Source organism: Hypomesus nipponensis, chromosome 3 (assembly GCF_054491055.1).
Source record: "Hypomesus nipponensis isolate SF chromosome 3, ASM5449105v1, whole genome shotgun sequence".
NCBI classification, from domain to species: Eukaryota; Metazoa; Chordata; class Actinopteri; order Osmeriformes; family Osmeridae; genus Hypomesus; species Hypomesus nipponensis.
The window spans coordinates 279,948-301,587 of NC_140363.1; the positions used below are offsets into that span (position 1 = coordinate 279,948).

Sequence of the window (21,640 nt, forward strand, 5' to 3'; positions counted from 1 at the left end):
GAGCTCTCTTCTTTGGTAGTGGTAGAAGACGGCGGGTGGAAAAGGACAGCCTGTGGGGACTGCTGCTGTGAAGGCAGGACCTGTGCTGAAGCCAGGTCTTGTACGTCAGCAGTCTGAAGGAAGATGTAGAATGGCATTAAGTTACAATAATCATAGACAGCAGAAGTTTTTAAGTAAGTGTCTGTGTGTGAGAGAGAGAGAGAGAGAGAGAGAGAGAGAGAGAGAGAGAGAAATATCTGGATTACCTGAGAAATGTCTTCCTTTATGTCCTCTATAGTGGAAACAGGGGCAGCAGTGACATGGAAGACCACAGCTTCTACAGATGACAGCTCAGAGACTTGGTGGTCTGACCCCTCAGCCACATCTGTCGAGACTGTCCTTACTGCCTTGTGTTTCTCCCAGTCCAGTGGAACTGGGCGACAGTCTGGCTCTTGGTACTGGAGACCAAACCTCTCCCCTGTGTCCCTGCTCGTCACGTGGAGTGCTGGGTATTTGGCCTGCCCTGTCACGATTTGTGAGGCCCTGTTGATTTCCACCATCAAAACAGGGTCAAACACACCAGGCAGCAGCACATCAGGCTGCTTCAGGTCCACCAGCCTCTGGAAGTTCCACCGCACTACTCCCGTCATCGCCTGGGCCTGGAACAGCTCGGTGGAGACCCTGTTGCCTGTCACCCAGCGAGCCTGGTGGAAATGGAAGCCCTCCTGCTGAGAGGTGCCCCTAACGGGAATCCATACGGGTACTGCAGCTTTCTCCCCCTTGACGTGATTTAGCTGCAGGGTACCACCGTACCTGTACATGATCCCCTCCCCTGCCTGCGGGTCACTCAGGCAGCCTCTCAACATGTGGACACGCTGGATCCTCCACTCCTTCAACATGGAGGGCTTGAAGAGCAGCACGTCATTTGGGTCCTTGGCCAGGTGGAAGTGGCGCATGACATCCTCCACACGCTGCACCAGCTCTCTGGGTTGGGGTACCATGGTCCTGCAGTGCTGTCGGATGTGCTGAGCCGTGGGATTTGCAGGGACAATCCCACAGAAGGTGTAGGCCTCTTTGAGTTTCTGCAGGTCACTCTGGTCTACCACTGTGCAGGCTGAAGACAGGAACTTGCAGAAGGAGCTAAAAAGGTGATGGTGCTCTGAGACACACTCCCTGGTGAACCGACGCAAACAGTGGAACAAGTCCAGCCTGACTGAGATGTCGTGGTTGTACTTGCTCCGCGAGGCACAGGTGTTGGTCACATTCCCGGATGTCACCTCTGCAACCACATTCTCTGTGGTCTTCCATGCATCCCACAAGAGATGCTCATGGTGCTGTGGGTGAGCAACTCTGAAAGCTGCACAGCAATCCCTGTTTACACCAAGACAAAATATGTGTGCATGGTCAGTGTCATATTTAGATTTAAGACCTGTGCATGGCCAGTGTCATTTTTAGATTTGAGACCTTATAGACTTCATCATGAACTTAAAATAAAAACTAAACTGAAAATAAATAAGAACAGATGACTTATCAAAATGTTGATACATCCCTTTGATGTGTGTACTAAATAAAAACATTATTAGTAAAGTGATTCATACCTGTCCACCCACTGGTAGTTGGCCTTCTCTACTCCAGCTGCAGTGTAGCGACGGGCCAGCCCCTCGTACATGGGCTCCAGTGACTTCTCACACTCTGATTGCAGCAGGACCCAGGACAGGATCATCCAATTCTCGTTCATCACCGCATAAGAAGACATGGTGCCGGATGATAGAGTCACCTTCCTTGCAAGTTTGCGGGTGTGGTCAGACCTGAAGACCTGTCCAAAGGTGCCTTGCAGAAGCTGTGTGAGGGCTTGTTCCTGACGCTGGTACTCTTGGAGGAGACAGTCTACCAGGTAGTGTGCAGACACAGACACTCCGTACCAGCCATCTGTGTCTTCGTATCCCCCAAAAGGAGCAGGTGAATCCTCCTGCCTCAGAAGCCCAGTGATGGTCTTCTGTCCATACAGGCCAGACTCAGCATCCCTGATGTTCTGCACACTGAGCAGGTAGGCCAGGTGAGCTCTCTCGTACTTGAGGTGCATGATCTCCATCACCTGGTTGGCCATGTCGTGGGGAGACTTACAGCTGCGTCTCAGCTCATCCATAACTGTCTTACAGATGGCCTTTTTGTGCGTAAGGAAGGCTGGAAGGACGTTGGAAAAAAGCTTTGGCAGCTTATCCACCCACTGTGGTTTGTCAGCATACCAGTACTTTTTACAGACCTTGCAGGTGAGGCGAGAGGCAAACAAATAGTACTGGCCACTGGTGCCGAGGATTACCCTTGGTCTTCCCATGCCAGAAGACGTCACCTGGGGACTGGGGCAGCCATGGAGACAGGTAAGGATGTAGTTGTTCCTCATTCTCTCCATTATGGCATGCTCTGGTTTCCAAATGAAAAATGGATGGAGCTGAAAGTACTTTGGCGATGGCAGGTCATAGGAGGACTCGATGAGCTCCGGTTGAGGGGGATGACGCCACAAGGAGACCATATTCATCAGATGGCGTACCGGTCTGGACCCTGGCCATAGTCCCATGGCCTCCAACTCCGTCTTGATCCATATCCGCTGCTGTGGAGAGCAGTTCCAGCGGCTAACATCCTGCTCGTAGCTGGGGATTACAGCTGCACAGGCAGCAGGCTGTGCCACAGGAGGATGAGCGCATGCTGGAGGACCATGAGAGTGTGATGGAGCTGTAAAAACACAACATATATAACACAAATATTGTTCAATTACATTGAATTAGAATTACATTTTTACCGTCAGTGAAAAAGAGGCGCTGTTCTGTGTTTAGTATTTTGTTGTCAAATGACACATTTGTTTTCTGAAGTTCATAAAATGTCAAACATGGCAATCCCGTACTATTTTGACTGCAGGGTATGTGTGTGTGTCTGTGTTGACATACTTTGTTCTGACACTGCAGGCTCACGTGGCCGAGGCTGTGAGATCAAGGATGGAGCCACGGCGAGCAGCTGGGGAGGCACTGGTAAAGGCACCTTCACCTGAGCTGAGGGCACTGATGCAAATGAAACAATAATTAATTAAACATAACAGGGAAACATGTTTGTAACTATAATAAATATAATATACAGATATACATATAAATAACATATAGATATGGACCTTTCAAAGGAGAAGCACTAGCGAGGCAGTCAGCTGGGCTCGATAGTGTAGCTGTTGGTTTGCTTCCCACTGTTAAGGAAAATAAAGTGTTATTATCTGACCCCTCACTACAGTCTGGTAACTAACTTATTGTTAATTGTAATTGGTTACAGTCACTGTTGCCTTAACTTGCTATTGTCATAATAACAGATGTACATGTTGCCTGATTACTTGAGATTTAAGTGTTTTTTTTTAAATCAAATAAATATAAAAGGTTTTATATACATTTTCATATGGAATCTAAGACAGAAAGCAAGTAGAGCACAGTGACAATACCAACATGTGTAAACAGTCAAAGGTTTGGCATGATGATTTCACAGGAGAGGAAACTGAGTTTAACTAAATTATGTATTTTATTTAAATCAAAGGGCACTACACTTACTCATCCCGGACTAATTGACACGCCAAACCCATGAAAGCTTTATAGAAAGCATGCACAAATAGAACTCATATGAACACTTACCCTCATCGCTGACATGTTACATCCTTAGAACAGTAGAACAAGTAGAACAAAAGAACACAAGCATCAGAACAGGCCAGAACGCGACCAAAATAACAAACAAGCATATTAAAACTCAATAATGGCAGATTAATTCTGTGAATCACAAAATTATCCTCCCAAACTGATGGTAAACCTTTAGTTGTGGATGAAGCAGGTGTTACAGCTGCCACTACTGCTGTTGGTGAGACTGAACGAATAGAGAAAAAGAGCAATACCATTAAATAATCAATCATCACTTGTCTGTAAGTGACCAATATAAGTACGGACATGTTCCTTTAGCATACTCACTCAGCTGAATGTCTAACTTGGAAGGAGACAGACTCAGCATGGCCCTCTCCAGATCCATATCATCTTCCATGACTGTGACATAAAACAAAGAGAACATTACCATTTTTATGGGAAAATAAATACATAAATACATTTACAACAATTAGAGAAGTGTCCATTTGTTTCATGTCCAGATTTGTGTTATGAACAGACCTGGAAGATCAGGGGCAGGTGTTGAGGTGAATGAGCTTGAGGCTGCAACATTTGGGGGTGGAAGTGTGCATGCTGTTGGGTGGCTTTGCTTTATCAGGTACTGCTGCAGATTGTGCATTTTACTGCGCTGCACGCACTTTTTGGCCATTATAAAAGCTGTATACCCATCAGCTCTGTTTTTCCAAATTTCCCCCCAGGTGCTTTTAGCTCTGGCACCAAAGCCAACAAGGTTGTCATCCTCAGAGGCAACAGCGGGTGCAGCAGGTCTTTTTTTAAGGTACATCCGGAGGTCCTCAATATCCTTGAAGCCTTTGGTGTACTCCAGGAAGGACAGTAGGCTGTCTTTACTGTGGCCCGCTGGATTGAACTGCCCGGCTGTCTGCTCCTGCTCTACCTTATTGATGAGGTACAAGGTGTAGCCTACATCATTTTCCAGCAGCCACCTGAAGGACTTCCCTTTGTACTTTCCAAACTGGAGGATGTATTCTCCTAACACCTCCAGCCGGTCAGACACATTCCCCCCTCTCAGAAACACCTCAGTGTGCGCGTTGGTCTTCACCAAGTCTTCCCTTTGAGGTGCAGACTTGTCCTGGAGGGAGGGGTTCTCTTTGATCCTCTGAGCTGCTTCAGAGGGGTCCTGTCGTAAATGCCCTGATGGGCCTCTTCTGAAGGACACCTGTATCCTCCCTGGGAAGAAACTGAAGTTCTCCATCTTGATCTGTACAAAAGACATGATGTGCATTGGATTATAGAAATACTTCAAACTAGACTGTTTCATTTAAATACTGTAGTACTGATACACATAGCACACATATAATGTTGTTTAAATATCTTCAACACTGCCCACTGCACTGTAGGCCTACTTATGAAATACTTATGTAATGTAGTCATGTCAAATGAGCAACATAAAAAATTACTGCTAAAATACAGGAACGTTACAGTAACTAACAGTGAGTAAATCTAGCTGTACAGTAACAGTTCACTTCTCTTCTTCATTCCAAGCCTCTCCCCTCTTCACACAAAGTCATTTATTGTAACATTTGTACAGTAGGCTAACAGTAATCTAGTTAGATTGCTAGATATAGACCGTGAGCTACTGTAGTGTACTTGATCATCATAATCACTACTAAAATGATCGTATTTAATTGCTTTGCGTATTTCTTGCTTTCTCCCAACAGTACAGTAGGCTATCGTCCAGTGTACTATTTGTTGTTGTCGTATCATAGCTAGATACAGTATACGTGAGCTTCAGAAAGTGTTTGCTGTTGCTATGATACCGTTACTGTATTACAGTAAGCTAGATATTTTCCCATACATCCCGCTCCGCTCCCCTGTCCCCACCGTACTGCTGCAGTACAGTTTTACGTAATCTGGTTAGCTCTAACAGTTTAGAAAAACGCTATCGTATTCCATACACTTTGAGACATCTACAAATGTTACTGACATATTAGCTGGCTGTGTAAAACAATATGATTTACAGTACCTGTTTTTCGCGCTAGATGATTGATGAGGAGACTTGTAAAACGCTAGCAGTCAGATCGAAGTTGATAGTCAAAAGGAAAAGTGACGAAGAAAAACAGAAAACGGCAGTTCACTGATGATCTAAGTCATATAACTGTGTAGTGTTAAATGACAGAAGTGATCGGGTTTTGACAAATCTGATGAAACGGTGATCTTCGCTGTTCTAGGTGCCGTGCTTTGGCTCGAGTGAGGTTGACTGAGTGACGAGATAGTGCCTCTCTCTTTTACAATGGGTGTCTATGGGAAAGTCGGAACAGCGCCACCAGAGGCCGTTAGAATATTACATCCGTAGTGTTAAGGACTACCATAGAGAATGAATGGGGAAAGTTAAGGGAAGTTAAGACTAACTATATTCCGCTCCCGCGCGAAAGGTCCCCGGTTCGAGACCGGGCGGAAACATGTGCCCTTTTATCAGCTCGCGATCGTCTCGTAAATAATCGATGCATTCTCGACAGTTATGAGTTCACTGGAGTTGGTTTGTCCTTCCTTGAAGCGCTAAGTTAGCTTCCCTGGTGCCACGTGTTCGGTCGTTTTCTGGCTTCTGTAGAGCTTGGTAGGGTCCGATCAGGTCTAAAACATGCAGGGCAGGGAGGCCCGAAGTCGCTTTAGACAATCTCCTTTGTGGCTAGCTTGCTGAAGCAGAGTATCAACTAGTTCATGAGCCGAAATGCCCATGTTAAGTTGTAAATGTGTGTCCTCGTTCTGTTTCCTTGTTACTGTGTGTTTGTGTGTGCAGTGGGTTTCTGTCATTCTGGAGTCGTCAGTTTCCGTAGTGTAGTGGTTATCACGTTCGCCTAACACGCGAAAGGTCCCCGGTTCGAGACCGGGCGGAAACATGTGCCCTTTTATCAGCTCGCGATCGTCTCGTAAATAATCGATGCGTTCTCGACAGTTATGAGTTAACTGGAGTCGGTTTGTCCTTCCTTGAAGCGCTAAGTTAGCTTCCCTGGTGCCACGTGTTCGGTCGTTTTCTGGCTTCTGTAGAGCTTGGTAAGGGTCCGATCAGGTCTAAAACATGCAGGGCAGGGAGGCCCGAAGTCGCTTTAGACAATCTCCTTTGTGGCTAGCTTGCTGAAGCAGAGTATCAACTAGTTCATGAGCCGAAATGCCCATGTTAAGTTGTAAATGTGTGTCCTCGTTCTGTTTCCTTGTTACTGTGTGTTTGTGTGTGCAGTGGGTTTCTGTCATTTTGGAGTCGTCAGTTTCCGTAGTGTAGTGGTTATCACGTTCGCCTAACACGCGAAAGGTCCCCGGTTCGAGACCGGGCGGAAACATGTGCCCTTTTATCAGCTCGCGATCGTCTCGTAAATAATCGATGCGTTCTCGACAGTTATGAGTTCACTGGAGTCGGTTTGTCCTTCCTTGAAGCGCTAAGTTAGCTTCCCTGGTGCCACGTGTTCGGTCGTTTTCTGGCTTCTGTAGAGCTTGGTAAGGGTCCGATCAGGTCTAAAACATGCAGGGCAGGGAGGCCCGAAGTCTCTTTAGACAATCTCCTTTGTGGCTAGCTTGCTGAAGCAGAGTATCAACTAGTTCATGAGCCGAAATGCCCATGTTAAGTTGTAAATGTGTGTCCTCGTTCTGTTTCCTTGTTACTGTGTGTTTGTGTGTGCCCTGGGTTTCTGTCGAGCTGGAGTCGTCAGTTTCCGTAGTGTAGTGGTTATCACGTTCGCCTAACATGCGAAAGGTCCCCGGTTTGAGACCGGGCGGAAACTTGTGCATCTTTCCTCAGTTTTCATCCAATTGCGATCCTCTCCAAAGTCTTTTGTGACCCTTCTTAGTCCCATGTAGTCCCAATGTCCCAAGAAGTCCCATGATTCATTGGAGTCGACATGTCGTTCTTTGAAATGGTAAGTCAGCTACCCTTGTGCCACTTGTGCGGATTCGCCTTTAAGCATATCAACTAGTTCATGAGCCAAAATGCTCATTTGACATCATAAAGGCGTGTCCTCGTTTTGTGTGTGCGTGGGTGTGCACGGATTTTCTGTTGTTTGCTAAGAAGAAGTTTCCGTAGTGTAGTGGTTATCACGTTCGCCTCACATGCGAAAGGTTCCCCTGTTCGAGACCGGGCGGAAACATGTGCCCTTTTATCAGCTCGCGATCGTCTCGTAAATAATCGATGCGTTCTCGACAGTTATGAGTTAACTGGAGTCGGTTTGTCCTTCCTTGAAGCGCTAAGTTAGCTTCCCTGGTGCCACGTGTTCGGTCGTTTTCTGGCTTCTGTAGAGCTTGGTAAGGGTCCGATCAGGTCTAAAACATGCAGGGCAGGGAGGCCCGAAGTCTCTTTAGACAATCTCCTTTGTGGCTAGCTTGCTGAAGCAGAGTATCAACTAGTTCATGAGCCGAAATGCCCATGTTAAGTTGTAAATGTGTGTCCTCGTTCTGTTTCCTTGTTACTGTGTGTTTGTGCGTGCACTGGGTTTCTGTCATTCTGGAGTCGTCAGTTTCCGTAGTGTAGTGGTTATCACGTTCGCCTAACACGCGATAGGTCCCCGGTTCGAGACCGGGCGGAAACATGTGCCCTTTTATCAGCTCGCGATCGTCTCGTAAATAATCGATGCGTTCTCGACAGTTATGAGTTCACTGGAGTCGGTTTGTCCTTCCTTGAAGCGCTAAGTTAGCTTCCCTGGTGCCACGTGTTCGGTCGTTTTCTGGCTTCTGTAGAGCTTGGTAAGGGTCCGATCAGGTCTAAAACATGCAGGGCAGGGAGGCCCGAAGTCTCTTTAGACAATCTCCTTTGTTGTTAGCTTGCTGAAGCAGAGTATCAACTAGCTCATGAGCCGAAATGCCCATGTTAAGTTGTAAATGTGTGTCCTTGTTCTGTTTCCTTGTTACTGTGTGTTTGTGTGTGGACTGGGTTTCTGTCATTCTGGAGATGTCAGTTTCTGTAGTGTAGTGGTTATCACGTTCGCTTAACACACGAAAGGTCCTCGGTTCGAGACCGGGCGGAAACATGTGCCTTTTTATCAGCTCGCTATCGTCTCGTAAATAATCGATGCGTTCTCGACAGTTATGAGTTAACTGGAGTCGGTTTGTCCTTCCTTGAAGCGCTAAGTTAGCTTCCCTGGTGCCACGTGTTCGGTCGTTTTCTGGCTTCTGTAGAGCTTGGTAAGGGTCCGATCAGGTCTAAAACATGCAGGGCAGGGAGGCCCGAAGTCTCTTTAGACAATCTCCTTTGTGGCTAGCTTGCTGAAGCAGAGTATCAACTAGTTCATGAGCCGAAATGCCCATGTTAAGTTGTAAATGTGTGTCCTCGTTCTGTTTCCTTGTTACTGTGTGTTTGTGTGTGCACTGGGTTTCTGTCATTCTGGAGTCGTCAGTTTCCGTAGTGTAGTGGTTATCACGTTCGCCTAACACGCGATAGGTCCCCGGTTCGAGACCGGGCGGAAACATGTGCCCTTTTATCAGCTCGCGATCGTCTCGTAAATAATCGATGCGTTCTCGACAGTTATGAGTTAACTGGAGTCGGTTTGTCCTTCCTTGAAGCGCTAAGTTAGCTTCCCTGGTGCCACGTGTTCGGTCGTTTTCTGGCTTCTGTAGAGCTTGGTAAGGGTCCGATCAGGTCTAAAACATGCAGGGCAGGGAGGCCCGAAGTCTCTTTAGACAATCTCCTTTGTTGTTAGCTTGCTGAAGCAGAGTATCAACTAGCTCATGAGCCGAAATGCCCATGTTAAGTTGTAAATGTGTGTCCTTGTTCTGTTTCCTTGTTACTGTGTGTTTGTGTGTGGACTGGGTTTCTGTCATTCTGGAGATGTCAGTTTCTGTAGTGTAGTGGTTATCACGTTCGCTTAACACACGAAAGGTCCTCGGTTCGAGACCGGGCGGAAACATGTGCCTTTTTATCAGCTCGCTATCGTCTCGTAAATAATCGATGCGTTCTCGACAGTTATGAGTTAACTGGAGTCGGTTTGTCCTTCCTTGAAGCGCTAAGTTAGCTTCCCTGGTGCCACGTGTTCGGTCGTTTTCTGGCTTCTGTAGAGCTTGGTAAGGGTCCGATCAGGTCTAAAACATGCAGGGCAGGGAGGCCCGAAGTCTCTTTAGACAATCTCCTTTGTGGCTAGCTTGCTGAAGCAGAGTATCAACTAGTTCATGAGCCGAAATGCCCATGTTAAGTTGTAAATGTGTGTCCTCGTTCTGTTTCCTTGTTACTGTGTGTTTGTGTGTGCACTGGGTTTCTGTCATTCTGGAGTCGTCAGTTTCCGTAGTGTAGTGGTTATCACGTTCGCCTAACACGCGATAGGTCCCCGGTTCGAGACCGGGCGGAAACATGTGCCCTTTTATCAGCTCGCGATCGTCTCGTAAATAATCGATGCGTTCTCGACAGTTATGAGTTCACTGGAGTCGGTTTGTCCTTCCTTGAAGCGCTAAGTTAGCTTCCCTGGTGCCACGTGTTCGGTCGTTTTCTGGCTTCTGTAGAGCTTGGTAAGGGTCCGATCAGGTCTAAAACATGCAGGGCAGGGAGGCCCGAAGTCTCTTTAGACAATCTCCTTTGTTGTTAGCTTGCTGAAGCAGAGTATCAACTAGCTCATGAGCCGAAATGCCCATGTTAAGTTGTAAATGTGTGTCCTTGTTCTGTTTCCTTGTTACTGTGTGTTTGTGTGTGGACTGGGTTTCTGTCATTCTGGAGATGTCAGTTTCTGTAGTGTAGTGGTTATCACGTTCGCTTAACACACGAAAGGTCCTCGGTTCGAGACCGGGCGGAAACATGTGCCTTTTTATCAGCTCGCTATCGTCTCGTAAATAATCGATGCGTTCTCGACAGTTATGAGTTAACTGGAGTCGGTTTGTCCTTCCTTGAAGCGCTAAGTTAGCTTCCCTGGTGCCACGTGTTCGGTCGTTTTCTGGCTTCTGTAGAGCTTGGTAAGGGTCCGATCAGGTCTAAAACATGCAGGGCAGGGAGGCCCGAAGTCTCTTTAGACAATCTCCTTTGTGGCTAGCTTGCTGAAGCAGAGTATCAACTAGTTCATGAGCCGAAATGCCCATGTTAAGTTGTAAATGTGTGTCCTCGTTCTGTTTCCTTGTTACTGTGTGTTTGTGTGTGCACTGGGTTTCTGTCATTCTGGAGTCGTCAGTTTCCGTAGTGTAGTGGTTATCACGTTCGCCTAACACGCGAAAGGTCCCCGGTTCAAGACCGGGCGGAAACATGTGCCCTTTTATCAGCTCGCGATCGTCTCGTAAATAATCGATGCGTTCTCGACAGTTATGAGTTCACTGGAGTCGGTTTGTCCTTCCCTGAAGCGCTGAGTTAGCTTCCCTGGTGCCACGTGTTCGGTCGTTTTCTGGCTTCTGTAGAGCTTGGTAAGGGTCCGATCAGGTCTAAAACATGCAGGGCAGGGAGGCCCGAAGTCTCTTTAGACAATCTCCTTTGTGGCTAGCTTGCTGAAGCAGAGTATCAACTAGTTCATGAGCCGAAATGCCCATGTTAAGTTGTAAATGTGTGTCCTCGTTCTGTTTCCTTGTTACTGTGTGTTTGTGTGTGCACTGGGTTTCTGTCATTCTGGAGTCGTCAGTTTCCGTAGTGTAGTGGTTATCACGTTCGCCTAACACGCGAAAGGTCCCCGGTTCAAGACCGGGCGGAAACATGTGCCCTTTTATCAGCTCGCGATCGTCTCGTAAATAATCGATGCGTTCTCGACAGTTATGAGTTCACTGGAGTCGGTTTGTCCTTCCCTGAAGCGCTAAGTTAGCTTCCCTGGTGCCACGTGTTCGGTTGTTTTCTGGCTTCTGTAGAGCTTGGTAAGGGTCCGATCAGGTCTAAAACATGCAGGGCAGGGAGGCCCGAAGTCTCTTTAGACAATCTCCTTTGTGGCTAGCTTGCTGAAGCAGAGTATCAACTAGTTCATGAGCCGAAATGCCCATGTTAAGTTGTAAATGTGTGTCCTCGTTCTGTTTCCTTGTTACTGTGTGTTTGTGTGTGGACTGGGTTTCTGTCATTCTGAAGATGTCAGTTTCTGTAGTGTAGTGGTTATCACGTTCGCTTAACACGCGAAAGGTCCCCGGTTCGAGACCGGGCGGAAACATGTGCCTTTTTATCAGCTCGCTATCGTCTCGTAAATAATCGATGCGTTCTCGACAGTTATGAGTTAACTGGAGTCAGTTTGTCCTTCCTTGAAGCGCTAAGTTAGCTTCCCTGGTGCCACGTGTTTGGTCGTTTTCTGGCTTCTGTAGAGCTTGGTAAGGGTCCGATCAGGTCTAAAACATGCAGGGCAGGGAGGCCCGAAGTCTCTTTAGACAATCTCCTTTGTGGCTAGCTTGCTGAAGCAGAGTATCAACTAGTTCATGAGCCGAAATGCCCATGTTAAGTTGTAAATGTGTGTCCTCGTTCTGTTTCCTTGTTACTGTGTGTTTGTGTGTGCACTGGGTTTCTGTCATTCTGGAGTCGTCAGTTTCCGTAGTGTAGTGGTTATCACGTTCGCCTAACACGCAAAAGGTCCCCGATTCGAGACCGGGCGGAAACATGTGCCCTTTTATCAGCTCGCGATCGTCTCGTAAATAATCGATGCGTTCTCGACAGTTATGAGTTCACTGGAGTCGGTTTGTCCTTCCTTGAAGCGCTAAGTTAGCTTCCCTGGTGCCACGTGTTCGGTCGTTTTCTGGCTTCTGTAGAGCTTGGTAAGGGTCCGATCAGGTCTAAAACATGCAGGGCAGGGAGGCCCGAAGTCTCTTTAGACAATCTCCTTTGTTGTTAGCTTGCTGAAGCAGAGTATCAACTAGCTCATGAGCCGAAATGCCCATGTTAAGTTGTAAATGTGTGTCCTCGTTCTGTTTCCTTGTTACTGTGTGTTTGTGTGTGCACTGGGTTTCTGTCATTCTGGAGTCGTCAGTTTCCGTAGTGTAGTGGTTATCACGTTCGCCTAACACGCGAAAGGTCCCCGGTTCAAGACCGGGCGGAAACAGGTACCCTTTTATCAGCTCGCGATCGTCTCGTAAATAATCGATGCGTTCTCGACAGTTATGAGTTCACTGGAGTCGGTTTGTCCTTCCCTGAAGCGCTGAGTTAGCTTCCCTGGTGCCACGTGTTCGGTCGTTTTCTGGCTTCTGTAGAGCTTGGTAAGGGTCCGATCAGGTCTAAAACATGCAGGGCAGGGAGGCCCGAAGTCTCTTTAGACAATCTCCTTTGTGGCTAGCTTGCTGAAGCAGAGTATCAACTAGTTCATGAGCCGAAATGCCCATGTTAAGTTGTAAATGTGTGTCCTCGTTCTGTTTCCTTGTTACTGTGTGTTTGTGTGTGCACTGGGTTTCTGTCATTCTGGAGTCGTCAGTTTCCGTAGTGTAGTGGTTATCACGTTCGCCTAACACGCGAAAGGTCCCCGGTTCAAGACCGGGCGGAAACATGTGCCCTTTTATCAGCTCGCGATCGTCTCGTAAATAATCGATGCGTTCTCGACAGTTATGAGTTCACTGGAGTCGGTTTGTCCTTCCTTGAAGCGCTAAGTTAGCTTCCCTGGTGCCACGTGTTCGGTCGTTTTCTGGCTTCTGTAGAGCTTGGTAAGGGTCCGATCAGGTCTAAAACATGCAGGGCAGGGAGGCCCGAAGTCTCTTTAGACAATCTCCTTTGTTGTTAGCTTGCTGAAGCAGAGTATCAACTAGCTCATGAGCCGAAATGCCCATGTTAAGTTGTAAATGTGTGTCCTTGTTCTGTTTCCTTGTTACTGTGTGTTTGTGTGTGGACTGGGTTTCTGTCATTCTGGAGATGTCAGTTTCTGTAGTGTAGTGGTTATCACGTTCGCTTAACACACGAAAGGTCCTCGGTTCGAGACCGGGCGGAAACATGTGCCTTTTTATCAGCTCGCTATCGTCTCGTAAATAATCGATGCGTTCTCGACAGTTATGAGTTAACTGGAGTCGGTTTGTCCTTCCTTGAAGCGCTAAGTTAGCTTCCCTGGTGCCACGTGTTCGGTCGTTTTCTGGCTTCTGTAGAGCTTGGTAAGGGTCCGATCAGGTCTAAAACATGCAGGGCAGGGAGGCCCGAAGTCTCTTTAGACAATCTCCTTTGTGGCTAGCTTGCTGAAGCAGAGTATCAACTAGTTCATGAGCCGAAATGCCCATGTTAAGTTGTAAATGTGTGTCCTCGTTCTGTTTCCTTGTTACTGTGTGTTTGTGTGTGCACTGGGTTTCTGTCATTCTGGAGTCGTCAGTTTCCGTAGTGTAGTGGTTATCACGTTCGCCTAACACGCGAAAGGTCCCCGGTTCAAGACCGGGCGGAAACATGTGCCCTTTTATCAGCTCGCGATCGTCTCGTAAATAATCGATGCGTTCTCGACAGTTATGAGTTCACTGGAGTCGGTTTGTCCTTCCTTGAAGCGCTAAGTTAGCTTCCCTGGTGCCACGTGTTCGGTCGTTTTCTGGCTTCTGTAGAGCTTGGTAAGGGTCCGATCAGGTCTAAAACATGCAGGGCAGGGAGGCCCGAAGTCTCTTTAGACAATCTCCTTTGTTGTTAGCTTGCTGAAGCAGAGTATCAACTAGCTCATGAGCCGAAATGCCCATGTTAAGTTGTAAATGTGTGTCCTTGTTCTGTTTCCTTGTTACTGTGTGTTTGTGTGTGGACTGGGTTTCTGTCATTCTGGAGATGTCAGTTTCTGTAGTGTAGTGGTTATCACGTTCGCTTAACACACGAAAGGTCCTCGGTTCGAGACCGGGCGGAAACATGTGCCTTTTTATCAGCTCGCTATCGTCTCGTAAATAATCGATGCGTTCTCGACAGTTATGAGTTAACTGGAGTCGGTTTGTCCTTCCTTGAAGCGCTAAGTTAGCTTCCCTGGTGCCACGTGTTTGGTCGTTTTCTGGCTTCTGTAGAGCTTGGTAAGGGTCCGATCAGGTCTAAAACATGCAGGGCAGGGAGGCCCGAAGTCTCTTTAGACAATCTCCTTTGTGGCTAGCTTGCTGAAGCAGAGTATCAACTAGTTCATGAGCCGAAATGCCCATGTTAAGTTGTAAATGTGTGTCCTCGTTCTGTTTCCTTGTTACTGTGTGTTTGTGTGTGCACTGGGTTTCTGTCATTCTGGAGTCGTCAGTTTCCGTAGTGTAGTGGTTATCACGTTCGCCTAACACGCGAAAGGTCCCCGGTTCGAGACCGGGCGGAAACATGTGCCCTTTTATCAGCTCGCGATCGTCTCGTAAATAATCGATGCGTTCTCGACAGTTATGAGTTCACTGGAGTCGGTTTGTCCTTCCTTGAAGCGCTAAGTTAGCTTCCCTGGTGCCACGTGTTCGGTCGTTTTCTGGCTTCTGTAGAGCTTGGTAAGGGTCCGATCAGGTCTAAAACATGCAAGGCAGGGAGGCCCGAAGTCTCTTTAGACAATCTCCTTTGTTGTTAGCTTGCTGAAGCAGAGTATCAACTAGTTCATGAGCCGAAATGCCCATGTTAAGTTGTAAATGTGTGTCCTTGTTCTGTTTCCTTGTTACTGTGTGTTTGGGTCTGGACTGGGTTTCTGTCATTCTGGAGATGTCAGTTTCTGTAGTGTAGTGGTTATCACGTTCGCTTAACACGCGAAAGGTCCTCGGTTCGAGACCGGGCGGAAACATGTGCCTTTTTATCAGCTCGCGATCGTCTCGTAAATAATCGATGCGTTCTCGACAGTTATGAGTTCACTGGAGTCGGTTTGTCCTTCCTTGAAGCGCTAAGTTAGCTTCCCTGGTGCCACGTGTTCGGTCGTTTTCTGGCTTCTGTAGAGCTTGGTAAGGGTCCGATCAGGTCTAAAACATGCAGGGCAGGGAGGCCCAAAGTCGCTTTAGACAATCTCCTTTGTGGCTTGCTTGCTGAAGCAGAGTATCAACTAGTTCATGAGCCGAAATGCCCATGTTAAGTTGTAAATGTGTGTCCTCGTTCTGTTTCCTTGTTAATGTGTGTTTGTGTGTGCACTGGGTTTCTGTCGTCTTGGAGTCGTCAGTTTCCGTAGTGTAGTGGTTATCACGTTCGCCTAACACGCGAAAGGTCCCCGGTTCGAGACCGGGCGGAAACATGTGCCCTTTTATCAGCTCGCGATCGTCTCTTAAATAATCGATGCGTTCTAGACAGTTATGAGTTCACTGGAGTCGGTTTGTCATTCCTTGAAGCGCTAAGTTAGCTTCCCTGGTGCCACGTGTTCGGTCGTTTTCTGGCTTCTGTAGAGCTTGGTAAGGGTCCGATCAGGTCTAAAACATGCAGGGCAGGGAGGCCCGAAGTCGCTTTAGACAATCTCCTTTGTGGCTAGCTTGCTGAAGCAGAGTATCAACTAGTTCATGAGCCGAAATGCCCATGTTAAGTTGTAAATGTGTGTCCTCGTTCTGTTTCCTTGTTACTGTGTGTTTGTGTGTGCCCTGGGTTTCTGTCGACCTGGAGTCGTCAGTTTCCGTAGTGTTGTGGTTATCACGTTCGCCTAACATGCGAAAGGTCCCCGGTTCGAGACCGGGCGGAAACTTGTGCATCTTTCCTCAGTTTTCATCCAATTGCGATCCTCTCCAAAGTCTTTTGTGACCCTTGTTAGTCCCAATGTCCCAAGAAGTCCCATGATTCATTGGAGTCGACATGTCGTTCTTTGAAATGGTAAGTCAGCTACCCTTGTACCACTTGTGCGGATTCGCCTTTAAGCATATCAACTAGTTCATGAGCCAAAATGCTCATTTGACATCATAAAGGCGTGTCCTCGTTTTGTGTGTGCGTGGGTGTGCACGGATTTTCTGTTGTTCGCTAAGAAGAAGTTTCCGTAGTGTAGTGGTTATCACGTTCGCCTCACATGCGAAAGGTTCCCCTGTTCGAGACCGGGCGGAAACATGTGCCCTTTTATCAGCTCGCGATCGTCTCGTAAATAATCGATGCGTTCTCGACAGTTATGAGTTCACTGGAGTCGGTTTGTCCTTCCTTGAAGCGCTAAGTTAGCTTCCCTGGTGCCACGTGTTCGGTCGTTTTCTGGCTCCTGTAAAGCTTGGTAAGGGTCCGATCAGGTCTAAAACATGCAGGGCAGGGAGGCCCGAAGTCGCTTTAGACAATCTCCTTTGTGGCTAGCTTGCTGAAGCAGAGTATCAACTAGTTCATGAGCCGAAATGCCCATGTTAAGTTGTAAATGTGTGTCCTGTTCTGTTTCCTTGTTACTGTGTGTTTGTGGGTGCAATTGGTTTTCTGTCATGCTGGAGATGTCAGTTTCCGTAGTGTAGTGGTTATCACGTTCGCCTAACACGCGAAAGGTCCCCGGTTCGAGACCGGGCGGAAACATGTGCCCTTTTATCAGCTCGCGATCGTCTCGTAAATAATCGATGCGTTCTCGACAGTTATGAGTTCACTGGAGTCGGTTTGTCCTTCCTTGAAGCGCTAAGTTAGCTTCCCTGGTGCCACGTGTTCGGTCGTTTTCTGGCTTCTGTAGAGCTTGGTAAGGGTCCGATCAGGTCTAAAACATGCAGGGCAGGGAGGCCCGAAGTCTCTTTAGACAATCTCCTTTGTTGTTAGCTTGCTGAAGCAGAGTATCAACTAGCTCATGAGCCGAAATGCCCATGTTAAGTTGTAAATGTGTGTCCTCGTTCTGTTTCCTTGTTACTGTGTGTTTGTGTGTGCACTGGGTTTCTGTCATTCTGGAGTCGTCAGTTTCCGTAGTGTAGTGGTTATCACGTTCGCCTAACACGCGAAAGGTCCCCGGTTCAAGACCGGGCGGAAACAGGTACCCTTTTATCAGCTCGCGATCGTCTCGTAAATAATCGATGCGTTCTCGACAGTTATGAGTTCACTGGAGTCGGTTTGTCCTTCCCTGAAGCGCTGAGTTAGCTTCCCTGGTGCCACGTGTTCGGTCGTTTTCTGGCTTCTGTAGAGCTTGGTAAGGGTCCGATCAGGTCTAAAACATGCAGGGCAGGGAGGCCCGAAGTCTCTTTAGACAATCTCCTTTGTGGCTAGCTTGCTGAAGCAGAGTATCAACTAGTTCATGAGCCGAAATGCCCATGTTAAGTTGTAAATGTGTGTCCTCGTTCTGTTTCCTTGTTACTGTGTGTTTGTGTGTGCACTGGGTTTCTGTCATTCTGGAGTCGTCAGTTTCCGTAGTGTAGTGGTTATCACGTTCGCCTAACACGCGAAAGGTCCCCGGTTCAAGACCGGGCGGAAACATGTGCCCTTTTATCAGCTCGCGATCGTCTCGTAAATAATCGATGCGTTCTCGACAGTTATGAGTTCACTGGAGTCGGTTTGTCCTTCCTTGAAGCGCTAAGTTAGCTTCCCTGGTGCCACGTGTTCGGTCGTTTTCTGGCTTCTGTAGAGCTTGGTAAGGGTCCGATCAGGTCTAAAACATGCAGGGCAGGGAGGCCCGAAGTCTCTTTAGACAATCTCCTTTGTTGTTAGCTTGCTGAAGCAGAGTATCAACTAGCTCATGAGCCGAAATGCCCATGTTAAGTTGTAAATGTGTGTCCTTGTTCTGTTTCCTTGTTACTGTGTGTTTGTGTGTGGACTGGGTTTCTGTCATTCTGGAGATGTCAGTTTCTGTAGTGTAGTGGTTATCACGTTCGCTTAACACACTAAAGGTCCTCGGTTCGAGACCGGGCGGAAACATGTGCCTTTTTATCAGCTCGCTATCGTCTCGTAAATAATCGATGCGTTCTCGACAGTTATGAGTTAACTGGAGTCGGTTTGTCCTTCCTTGAAGCGCTAAGTTAGCTTCCCTGGTGCCACGTGTTCGGTCGTTTTCTGGCTTCTGTAGAGCTTGGTAAGGGTCCGATCAGGTCTAAAACATGCAGGGCAGGGAGGCCCGAAGTCTCTTTAGACAATCTCCTTTGTGGCTAGCTTGCTGAAGCAGAGTATCAACTAGTTCATGAGCCGAAATGCCCATGTTAAGTTGTAAATGTGTGTCCTCGTTCTGTTTCCTTGTTACTGTGTGTTTGTGTGTGCACTGGGTTTCTGTCATTCTGGAGTCGTCAGTTTCCGTAGTGTAGTGGTTATCACGTTCGCCTAACACGCGAAAGGTCCCCGGTTCAAGACCGGGCGGAAACATGTGCCCTTTTATCAGCTCGCGATCGTCTCGTAAATAATCGATGCGTTCTCGACAGTTATGAGTTCACTGGAGTCGGTTTGTCCTTCCTTGAAGCGCTAAGTTAGCTTCCCTGGTGCCACGTGTTCGGTCGTTTTCTGGCTTCTGTAGAGCTTGGTAAGGGTCCGATCAGGTCTAAAACATGCAGGGCAGGGAGGCCCGAAGTCTCTTTAGACAATCTCCTTTGTTGTTAGCTTGCTGAAGCAGAGTATCAACTAGCTCATGAGCCGAAATGCCCATGTTAAGTTGTAAATGTGTGTCCTTGTTCTGTTTCCTTGTTACTGTGTGTTTGTGTGTGGACTGGGTTTCTGTCATTCTGGAGATGTCAGTTTCTGTAGTGTAGTGGTTATCACGTTCGCTTAACACACGAAAGGTCCTCGGTTCGAGACCGGGCGGAAACATGTGCCTTTTTATCAGCTCGCTATCGTCTCGTAAATAATCGATGCGTTCTCGACAGTTATGAGTTAACTGGAGTCGGTTTGTCCTTCCTTGAAGCGCTAAGTTAGCTTCCCTGGTGCCACGTGTTTGGTCGTTTTCTGGCTTCTGTAGAGCTTGGTAAGGGTCCGATCAGGTCTAAAACATGCAGGGCAGGGAGGCCCGAAGTCTCTTTAGACAATCTCCTTTGTGGCTAGCTTGCTGAAGCAGAGTATCAACTAGTTCATGAGCCGAAATGCCCATGTTAAGTTGTAAATGTGTGTCCTCGTTCTGTTTCCTTGTTACTGTGTGTTTGTGTGTGCACTGGGTTTCTGTCATTCTGGAGTCGTCAGTTTCCGTAGTGTAGTGGTTATCACGTTCGCCTAACACGCGAAAGGTCCCCGGTTCGAGACCGGGCGGAAACATGTGCCCTTTTATCAGCTCGCGATCGTCTCGTAAATAATCGATGCGTTCTCGACAGTTATGAGTTCACTGGAGTCGGTTTGTCCTTCCTTGAAGCGCTAAGTTAGCTTCCCTGGTGCCACGTGTTCGGTCGTTTTCTGGCTTCTGTAGAGCTTGGTAAGGGTCCGATCAGGTCTAAAACATGCAAGGCAGGGAGGCCCGAAGTCTCTTTAGACAATCTCCTTTGTTGTTAGCTTGCTGAAGCAGAGTATCAACTAGTTCATGAGCCGAAATGCCCATGTTAAGTTGTAAATGTGTGTCCTTGTTCTGTTTCCTTGTTACTGTGTGTTTGGGTCTGGACTGGGTTTCTGTCATTCTGGAGATGTCAGTTTCTGTAGTGTAGTGGTTATCACGTTCGCTTAACACGCGAAAGGTCCTCGGTTCGAGACCGGGCGGAAACATGTGCCTTTTTATCAGCTCGCGATCGTCTCGTAAATAATCGATGCGTTCTCGACAGTTATGAGTTCACTGGAGTCGGTTTGTCCTTCCTTGAAGCGCTAAGTTAGCTTCCCTGGTGCCACGTGTTCGGTCGTTTTCTGGCTTCTGTAGAGCTTGGTAAGGGTCCGATCAGGTCTAAAACATGCAGGGCAGGGAGGCCCAAAGTCGCTTTAGACAATCTCCTTTGTGGCTTGCTTGCTGAAGCAGAGTATCAACTAGTTCATGAGCCGAAATGCCCATGTTAAGTTGTAAATGTGTGTCCTCGTTCTGTTTCCTTGTTAATGTGTGTTTGTGTGTGCACTGGGTTTCTGTCGTCTTGGAGTCGTCAGTTTCCGTAGTGTAGTGGTTATCACGTTCGCCTAACACGCGAAAGGTCCCCGGTTCGAGACCGGGCGGAAACATGTGCCCTTTTATCAGCTCGCGATCGTCTCTTAAATAATCGATGCGTTCTAGACAGTTATGAGTTCACTGGAGTCGGTTTGTCATTCCTTGAAGCGCTAAGTTAGCTTCCCTGGTGCCACGTGTTCGGTCGTTTTCTGGCTTCTGTAGAGCTTGGTAAGGGTCCGATCAGGTCTAAAACATGCAGGGCAGGGAGGCCCGAAGTCGCTTTAGACAATCTCCTTTGTGGCTAGCTTGCTGAAGCAGAGTATCAACTAGTTCATGAGCCGAAATGCCCATGTTAAGTTGTAAATGTGTGTCCTCGTTCTGTTTCCTTGTTACTGTGTGTTTGTGTGTGCCCTGGGTTTCTGTCGACCTGGAGTCGTCAGTTTCCGTAGTGTTGTGGTTATCACGTTCGCCTAACATGCGAAAGGTCCCCGGTTCGAGACCGGGCGGAAACTTGTGCATCTTTCCTCAGTTTTCATCCAATTGCGATCCTCTCCAAAGTCTTTTGTGACCCTTGTTAGTCCCAATGTCCCAAGAAGTCCCATGATTCATTGGAGTCGACATGTCGTTCTTTGAAATGGTAAGTCAGCTACCCTTGTACCACTTGTGCGGATTCGCCTTTAAGCATATCAACTAGTTCATGAGCCAAAATGCTCATTTGACATCATAAAGGCGTGTCCTCGTTTTGTGTGTGCGTGGGTGTGCACGGATTTTCTGTTGTTCGCTAAGAAGAAGTTTCCGTAGTGTAGTGGTTATCACGTTCGCCTCACATGCGAAAGGTTCCCCTGTTCGAGACCGGGCGGAAACATGTGCCCTTTTATCAGCTCGCGATCGTCTCGTAAATAATCGATGCGTTCTCGACAGTTATGAGTTCACTGGAGTCGGTTTGTCCTTCCTTGAAGCGCTAAGTTAGCTTCCCTGGTGCCACGTGTTCGGTCGTTTTCTGGCTCCTGTAAAGCTTGGTAAGGGTCCGATCAGGTCTAAAACATGCAGGGCAGGGAGGCCCGAAGTCGCTTTAGACAATCTCCTTTGTGGCTAGCTTGCTGAAGCAGAGTATCAACTAGTTCATGAGCCGAAATGCCCATGTTAAGTTGTAAATGTGTGTCCTCGTTCTGTTTCCTTGTTAATGTGTTTGTGGGTGCACTGGGTTTTCTGTCATGCTGTAGACGTCAGTTTCCGTAGTGTAGTGGTTATCATGTTTGCCTAACACGCGAAAGGTCCCCGGTTCGAGACCGGGCGGAAACATGTGCCCTTTTATCAACTCGCGATCGTCTCGTAAATAAT

General features: G+C 47.7%; 2 protein-coding genes and 36 non-coding genes across 38 annotated transcripts; 36 read left to right on the forward strand and 2 right to left on the reverse strand.

Annotated features, from left to right (window-relative positions):
* Window positions 1–2: 2 nt before the first annotated feature.
* LOC146296613 (uncharacterized) lies at window positions 3–2,389 on the reverse strand. Its single transcript, XM_084682907.1, has 2 exons — window positions 246–2,389; window positions 3–113 (listed from the first exon to the last, which is right to left on the reverse strand). The coding sequence occupies exon 1, from the start codon at window positions 2,387–2,389 to the stop codon at window positions 1,559–1,561; it is 831 nt and encodes a 276-aa protein (XP_084539033.1). The 3' UTR covers window positions 3–113; window positions 246–1,558.
* A 1,426-nt stretch (window positions 2,390–3,815) lies between these two features.
* On the reverse strand, window positions 3,816–4,872 carry LOC146296614 (uncharacterized). The gene is made up of 3 exons (XM_084682919.1): window positions 4,161–4,872; window positions 3,986–4,040; window positions 3,816–3,867 (listed from the first exon to the last, which is right to left on the reverse strand). The coding sequence occupies exons 1-3, from the start codon at window positions 4,870–4,872 to the stop codon at window positions 3,816–3,818; spliced, it is 819 nt and encodes a 272-aa protein (XP_084539045.1).
* A 1,572-nt stretch (window positions 4,873–6,444) lies between these two features.
* Window positions 6,445–6,517, forward strand: trnav-aac (transfer RNA valine (anticodon AAC)). Its single transcript has one exon. It is a non-coding gene; the product is annotated as a tRNA-Val (tRNA).
* Window positions 6,518–6,882: 365 nt separating this feature from the next.
* On the forward strand, window positions 6,883–6,955 carry trnav-aac (transfer RNA valine (anticodon AAC)). Its single transcript has one exon. It is a non-coding gene; the product is annotated as a tRNA-Val (tRNA).
* A 365-nt stretch (window positions 6,956–7,320) lies between these two features.
* Window positions 7,321–7,393, forward strand: trnav-aac (transfer RNA valine (anticodon AAC)). Its single transcript has one exon. It is a non-coding gene; the product is annotated as a tRNA-Val (tRNA).
* Window positions 7,394–7,682: 289 nt separating this feature from the next.
* trnav-cac (transfer RNA valine (anticodon CAC)) lies at window positions 7,683–7,756 on the forward strand. Its single transcript has one exon. It is a non-coding gene; the product is annotated as a tRNA-Val (tRNA).
* Window positions 7,757–8,121: 365 nt separating this feature from the next.
* On the forward strand, window positions 8,122–8,194 carry trnav-aac (transfer RNA valine (anticodon AAC)). The gene has a single exon. It is a non-coding gene; the product is annotated as a tRNA-Val (tRNA).
* A 365-nt stretch (window positions 8,195–8,559) lies between these two features.
* trnav-aac (transfer RNA valine (anticodon AAC)) lies at window positions 8,560–8,632 on the forward strand. Its single transcript has one exon. It is a non-coding gene; the product is annotated as a tRNA-Val (tRNA).
* Window positions 8,633–8,997: 365 nt separating this feature from the next.
* trnav-aac (transfer RNA valine (anticodon AAC)) lies at window positions 8,998–9,070 on the forward strand. Its single transcript has one exon. It is a non-coding gene; the product is annotated as a tRNA-Val (tRNA).
* A 365-nt stretch (window positions 9,071–9,435) lies between these two features.
* Window positions 9,436–9,508, forward strand: trnav-aac (transfer RNA valine (anticodon AAC)). The gene has a single exon. It is a non-coding gene; the product is annotated as a tRNA-Val (tRNA).
* A 365-nt stretch (window positions 9,509–9,873) lies between these two features.
* trnav-aac (transfer RNA valine (anticodon AAC)) lies at window positions 9,874–9,946 on the forward strand. Its single transcript has one exon. It is a non-coding gene; the product is annotated as a tRNA-Val (tRNA).
* A 365-nt stretch (window positions 9,947–10,311) lies between these two features.
* trnav-aac (transfer RNA valine (anticodon AAC)) lies at window positions 10,312–10,384 on the forward strand. Its single transcript has one exon. It is a non-coding gene; the product is annotated as a tRNA-Val (tRNA).
* A 365-nt stretch (window positions 10,385–10,749) lies between these two features.
* trnav-aac (transfer RNA valine (anticodon AAC)) lies at window positions 10,750–10,822 on the forward strand. The gene has a single exon. It is a non-coding gene; the product is annotated as a tRNA-Val (tRNA).
* A 365-nt stretch (window positions 10,823–11,187) lies between these two features.
* On the forward strand, window positions 11,188–11,260 carry trnav-aac (transfer RNA valine (anticodon AAC)). The gene has a single exon. It is a non-coding gene; the product is annotated as a tRNA-Val (tRNA).
* A 365-nt stretch (window positions 11,261–11,625) lies between these two features.
* trnav-aac (transfer RNA valine (anticodon AAC)) lies at window positions 11,626–11,698 on the forward strand. Its single transcript has one exon. It is a non-coding gene; the product is annotated as a tRNA-Val (tRNA).
* Window positions 11,699–12,063: 365 nt separating this feature from the next.
* trnav-aac (transfer RNA valine (anticodon AAC)) lies at window positions 12,064–12,136 on the forward strand. Its single transcript has one exon. It is a non-coding gene; the product is annotated as a tRNA-Val (tRNA).
* A 365-nt stretch (window positions 12,137–12,501) lies between these two features.
* trnav-aac (transfer RNA valine (anticodon AAC)) lies at window positions 12,502–12,574 on the forward strand. Its single transcript has one exon. It is a non-coding gene; the product is annotated as a tRNA-Val (tRNA).
* Window positions 12,575–12,939: 365 nt separating this feature from the next.
* Window positions 12,940–13,012, forward strand: trnav-aac (transfer RNA valine (anticodon AAC)). Its single transcript has one exon. It is a non-coding gene; the product is annotated as a tRNA-Val (tRNA).
* Window positions 13,013–13,377: 365 nt separating this feature from the next.
* trnav-aac (transfer RNA valine (anticodon AAC)) lies at window positions 13,378–13,450 on the forward strand. Its single transcript has one exon. It is a non-coding gene; the product is annotated as a tRNA-Val (tRNA).
* A 365-nt stretch (window positions 13,451–13,815) lies between these two features.
* On the forward strand, window positions 13,816–13,888 carry trnav-aac (transfer RNA valine (anticodon AAC)). Its single transcript has one exon. It is a non-coding gene; the product is annotated as a tRNA-Val (tRNA).
* A 365-nt stretch (window positions 13,889–14,253) lies between these two features.
* On the forward strand, window positions 14,254–14,326 carry trnav-aac (transfer RNA valine (anticodon AAC)). Its single transcript has one exon. It is a non-coding gene; the product is annotated as a tRNA-Val (tRNA).
* Window positions 14,327–14,691: 365 nt separating this feature from the next.
* On the forward strand, window positions 14,692–14,764 carry trnav-aac (transfer RNA valine (anticodon AAC)). Its single transcript has one exon. It is a non-coding gene; the product is annotated as a tRNA-Val (tRNA).
* Window positions 14,765–15,129: 365 nt separating this feature from the next.
* Window positions 15,130–15,202, forward strand: trnav-aac (transfer RNA valine (anticodon AAC)). The gene has a single exon. It is a non-coding gene; the product is annotated as a tRNA-Val (tRNA).
* Window positions 15,203–15,567: 365 nt separating this feature from the next.
* trnav-aac (transfer RNA valine (anticodon AAC)) lies at window positions 15,568–15,640 on the forward strand. Its single transcript has one exon. It is a non-coding gene; the product is annotated as a tRNA-Val (tRNA).
* Window positions 15,641–16,005: 365 nt separating this feature from the next.
* trnav-aac (transfer RNA valine (anticodon AAC)) lies at window positions 16,006–16,078 on the forward strand. Its single transcript has one exon. It is a non-coding gene; the product is annotated as a tRNA-Val (tRNA).
* Window positions 16,079–16,357: 279 nt separating this feature from the next.
* Window positions 16,358–16,431, forward strand: trnav-cac (transfer RNA valine (anticodon CAC)). The gene has a single exon. It is a non-coding gene; the product is annotated as a tRNA-Val (tRNA).
* Window positions 16,432–16,796: 365 nt separating this feature from the next.
* trnav-aac (transfer RNA valine (anticodon AAC)) lies at window positions 16,797–16,869 on the forward strand. Its single transcript has one exon. It is a non-coding gene; the product is annotated as a tRNA-Val (tRNA).
* A 365-nt stretch (window positions 16,870–17,234) lies between these two features.
* On the forward strand, window positions 17,235–17,307 carry trnav-aac (transfer RNA valine (anticodon AAC)). Its single transcript has one exon. It is a non-coding gene; the product is annotated as a tRNA-Val (tRNA).
* Window positions 17,308–17,672: 365 nt separating this feature from the next.
* On the forward strand, window positions 17,673–17,745 carry trnav-aac (transfer RNA valine (anticodon AAC)). Its single transcript has one exon. It is a non-coding gene; the product is annotated as a tRNA-Val (tRNA).
* Window positions 17,746–18,110: 365 nt separating this feature from the next.
* On the forward strand, window positions 18,111–18,183 carry trnav-aac (transfer RNA valine (anticodon AAC)). The gene has a single exon. It is a non-coding gene; the product is annotated as a tRNA-Val (tRNA).
* Window positions 18,184–18,548: 365 nt separating this feature from the next.
* trnav-aac (transfer RNA valine (anticodon AAC)) lies at window positions 18,549–18,621 on the forward strand. Its single transcript has one exon. It is a non-coding gene; the product is annotated as a tRNA-Val (tRNA).
* A 365-nt stretch (window positions 18,622–18,986) lies between these two features.
* Window positions 18,987–19,059, forward strand: trnav-aac (transfer RNA valine (anticodon AAC)). Its single transcript has one exon. It is a non-coding gene; the product is annotated as a tRNA-Val (tRNA).
* Window positions 19,060–19,424: 365 nt separating this feature from the next.
* On the forward strand, window positions 19,425–19,497 carry trnav-aac (transfer RNA valine (anticodon AAC)). Its single transcript has one exon. It is a non-coding gene; the product is annotated as a tRNA-Val (tRNA).
* A 365-nt stretch (window positions 19,498–19,862) lies between these two features.
* Window positions 19,863–19,935, forward strand: trnav-aac (transfer RNA valine (anticodon AAC)). Its single transcript has one exon. It is a non-coding gene; the product is annotated as a tRNA-Val (tRNA).
* Window positions 19,936–20,300: 365 nt separating this feature from the next.
* trnav-aac (transfer RNA valine (anticodon AAC)) lies at window positions 20,301–20,373 on the forward strand. Its single transcript has one exon. It is a non-coding gene; the product is annotated as a tRNA-Val (tRNA).
* A 365-nt stretch (window positions 20,374–20,738) lies between these two features.
* Window positions 20,739–20,811, forward strand: trnav-aac (transfer RNA valine (anticodon AAC)). The gene has a single exon. It is a non-coding gene; the product is annotated as a tRNA-Val (tRNA).
* A 279-nt stretch (window positions 20,812–21,090) lies between these two features.
* On the forward strand, window positions 21,091–21,164 carry trnav-cac (transfer RNA valine (anticodon CAC)). The gene has a single exon. It is a non-coding gene; the product is annotated as a tRNA-Val (tRNA).
* A 364-nt stretch (window positions 21,165–21,528) lies between these two features.
* On the forward strand, window positions 21,529–21,601 carry trnav-aac (transfer RNA valine (anticodon AAC)). The gene has a single exon. It is a non-coding gene; the product is annotated as a tRNA-Val (tRNA).
* Window positions 21,602–21,640: the final 39 nt, after the last annotated feature.

Bases quoted from the DNA above. Each gene is read 5' to 3' on its own strand.
- LOC146296613 (XM_084682907.1), bottom strand. From the start codon at position 2,389: ATGGAGAGAATGAGGAACAACTACATCCTTACCTGTCTCCATGGCTGC.
- LOC146296614 (XM_084682919.1), bottom strand. From the start codon at position 4,872: ATGGAGAACTTCAGTTTCTTCCCAGGGAGGATACAGGTGTCCTTCAGA. The intron at 4,041-4,160 runs GTCTGTTCATAA...TTTATGTCACAG, and splicing joins ACCTGCCCCTGATCTTCCAG to TCATGGAAGATGATATGGAT. The intron at 3,868-3,985 runs GTTAGACATTCA...CTATTCGTTCAG, and splicing joins CTGAGTCTGTCTCCTTCCAA to TCTCACCAACAGCAGTAGTG.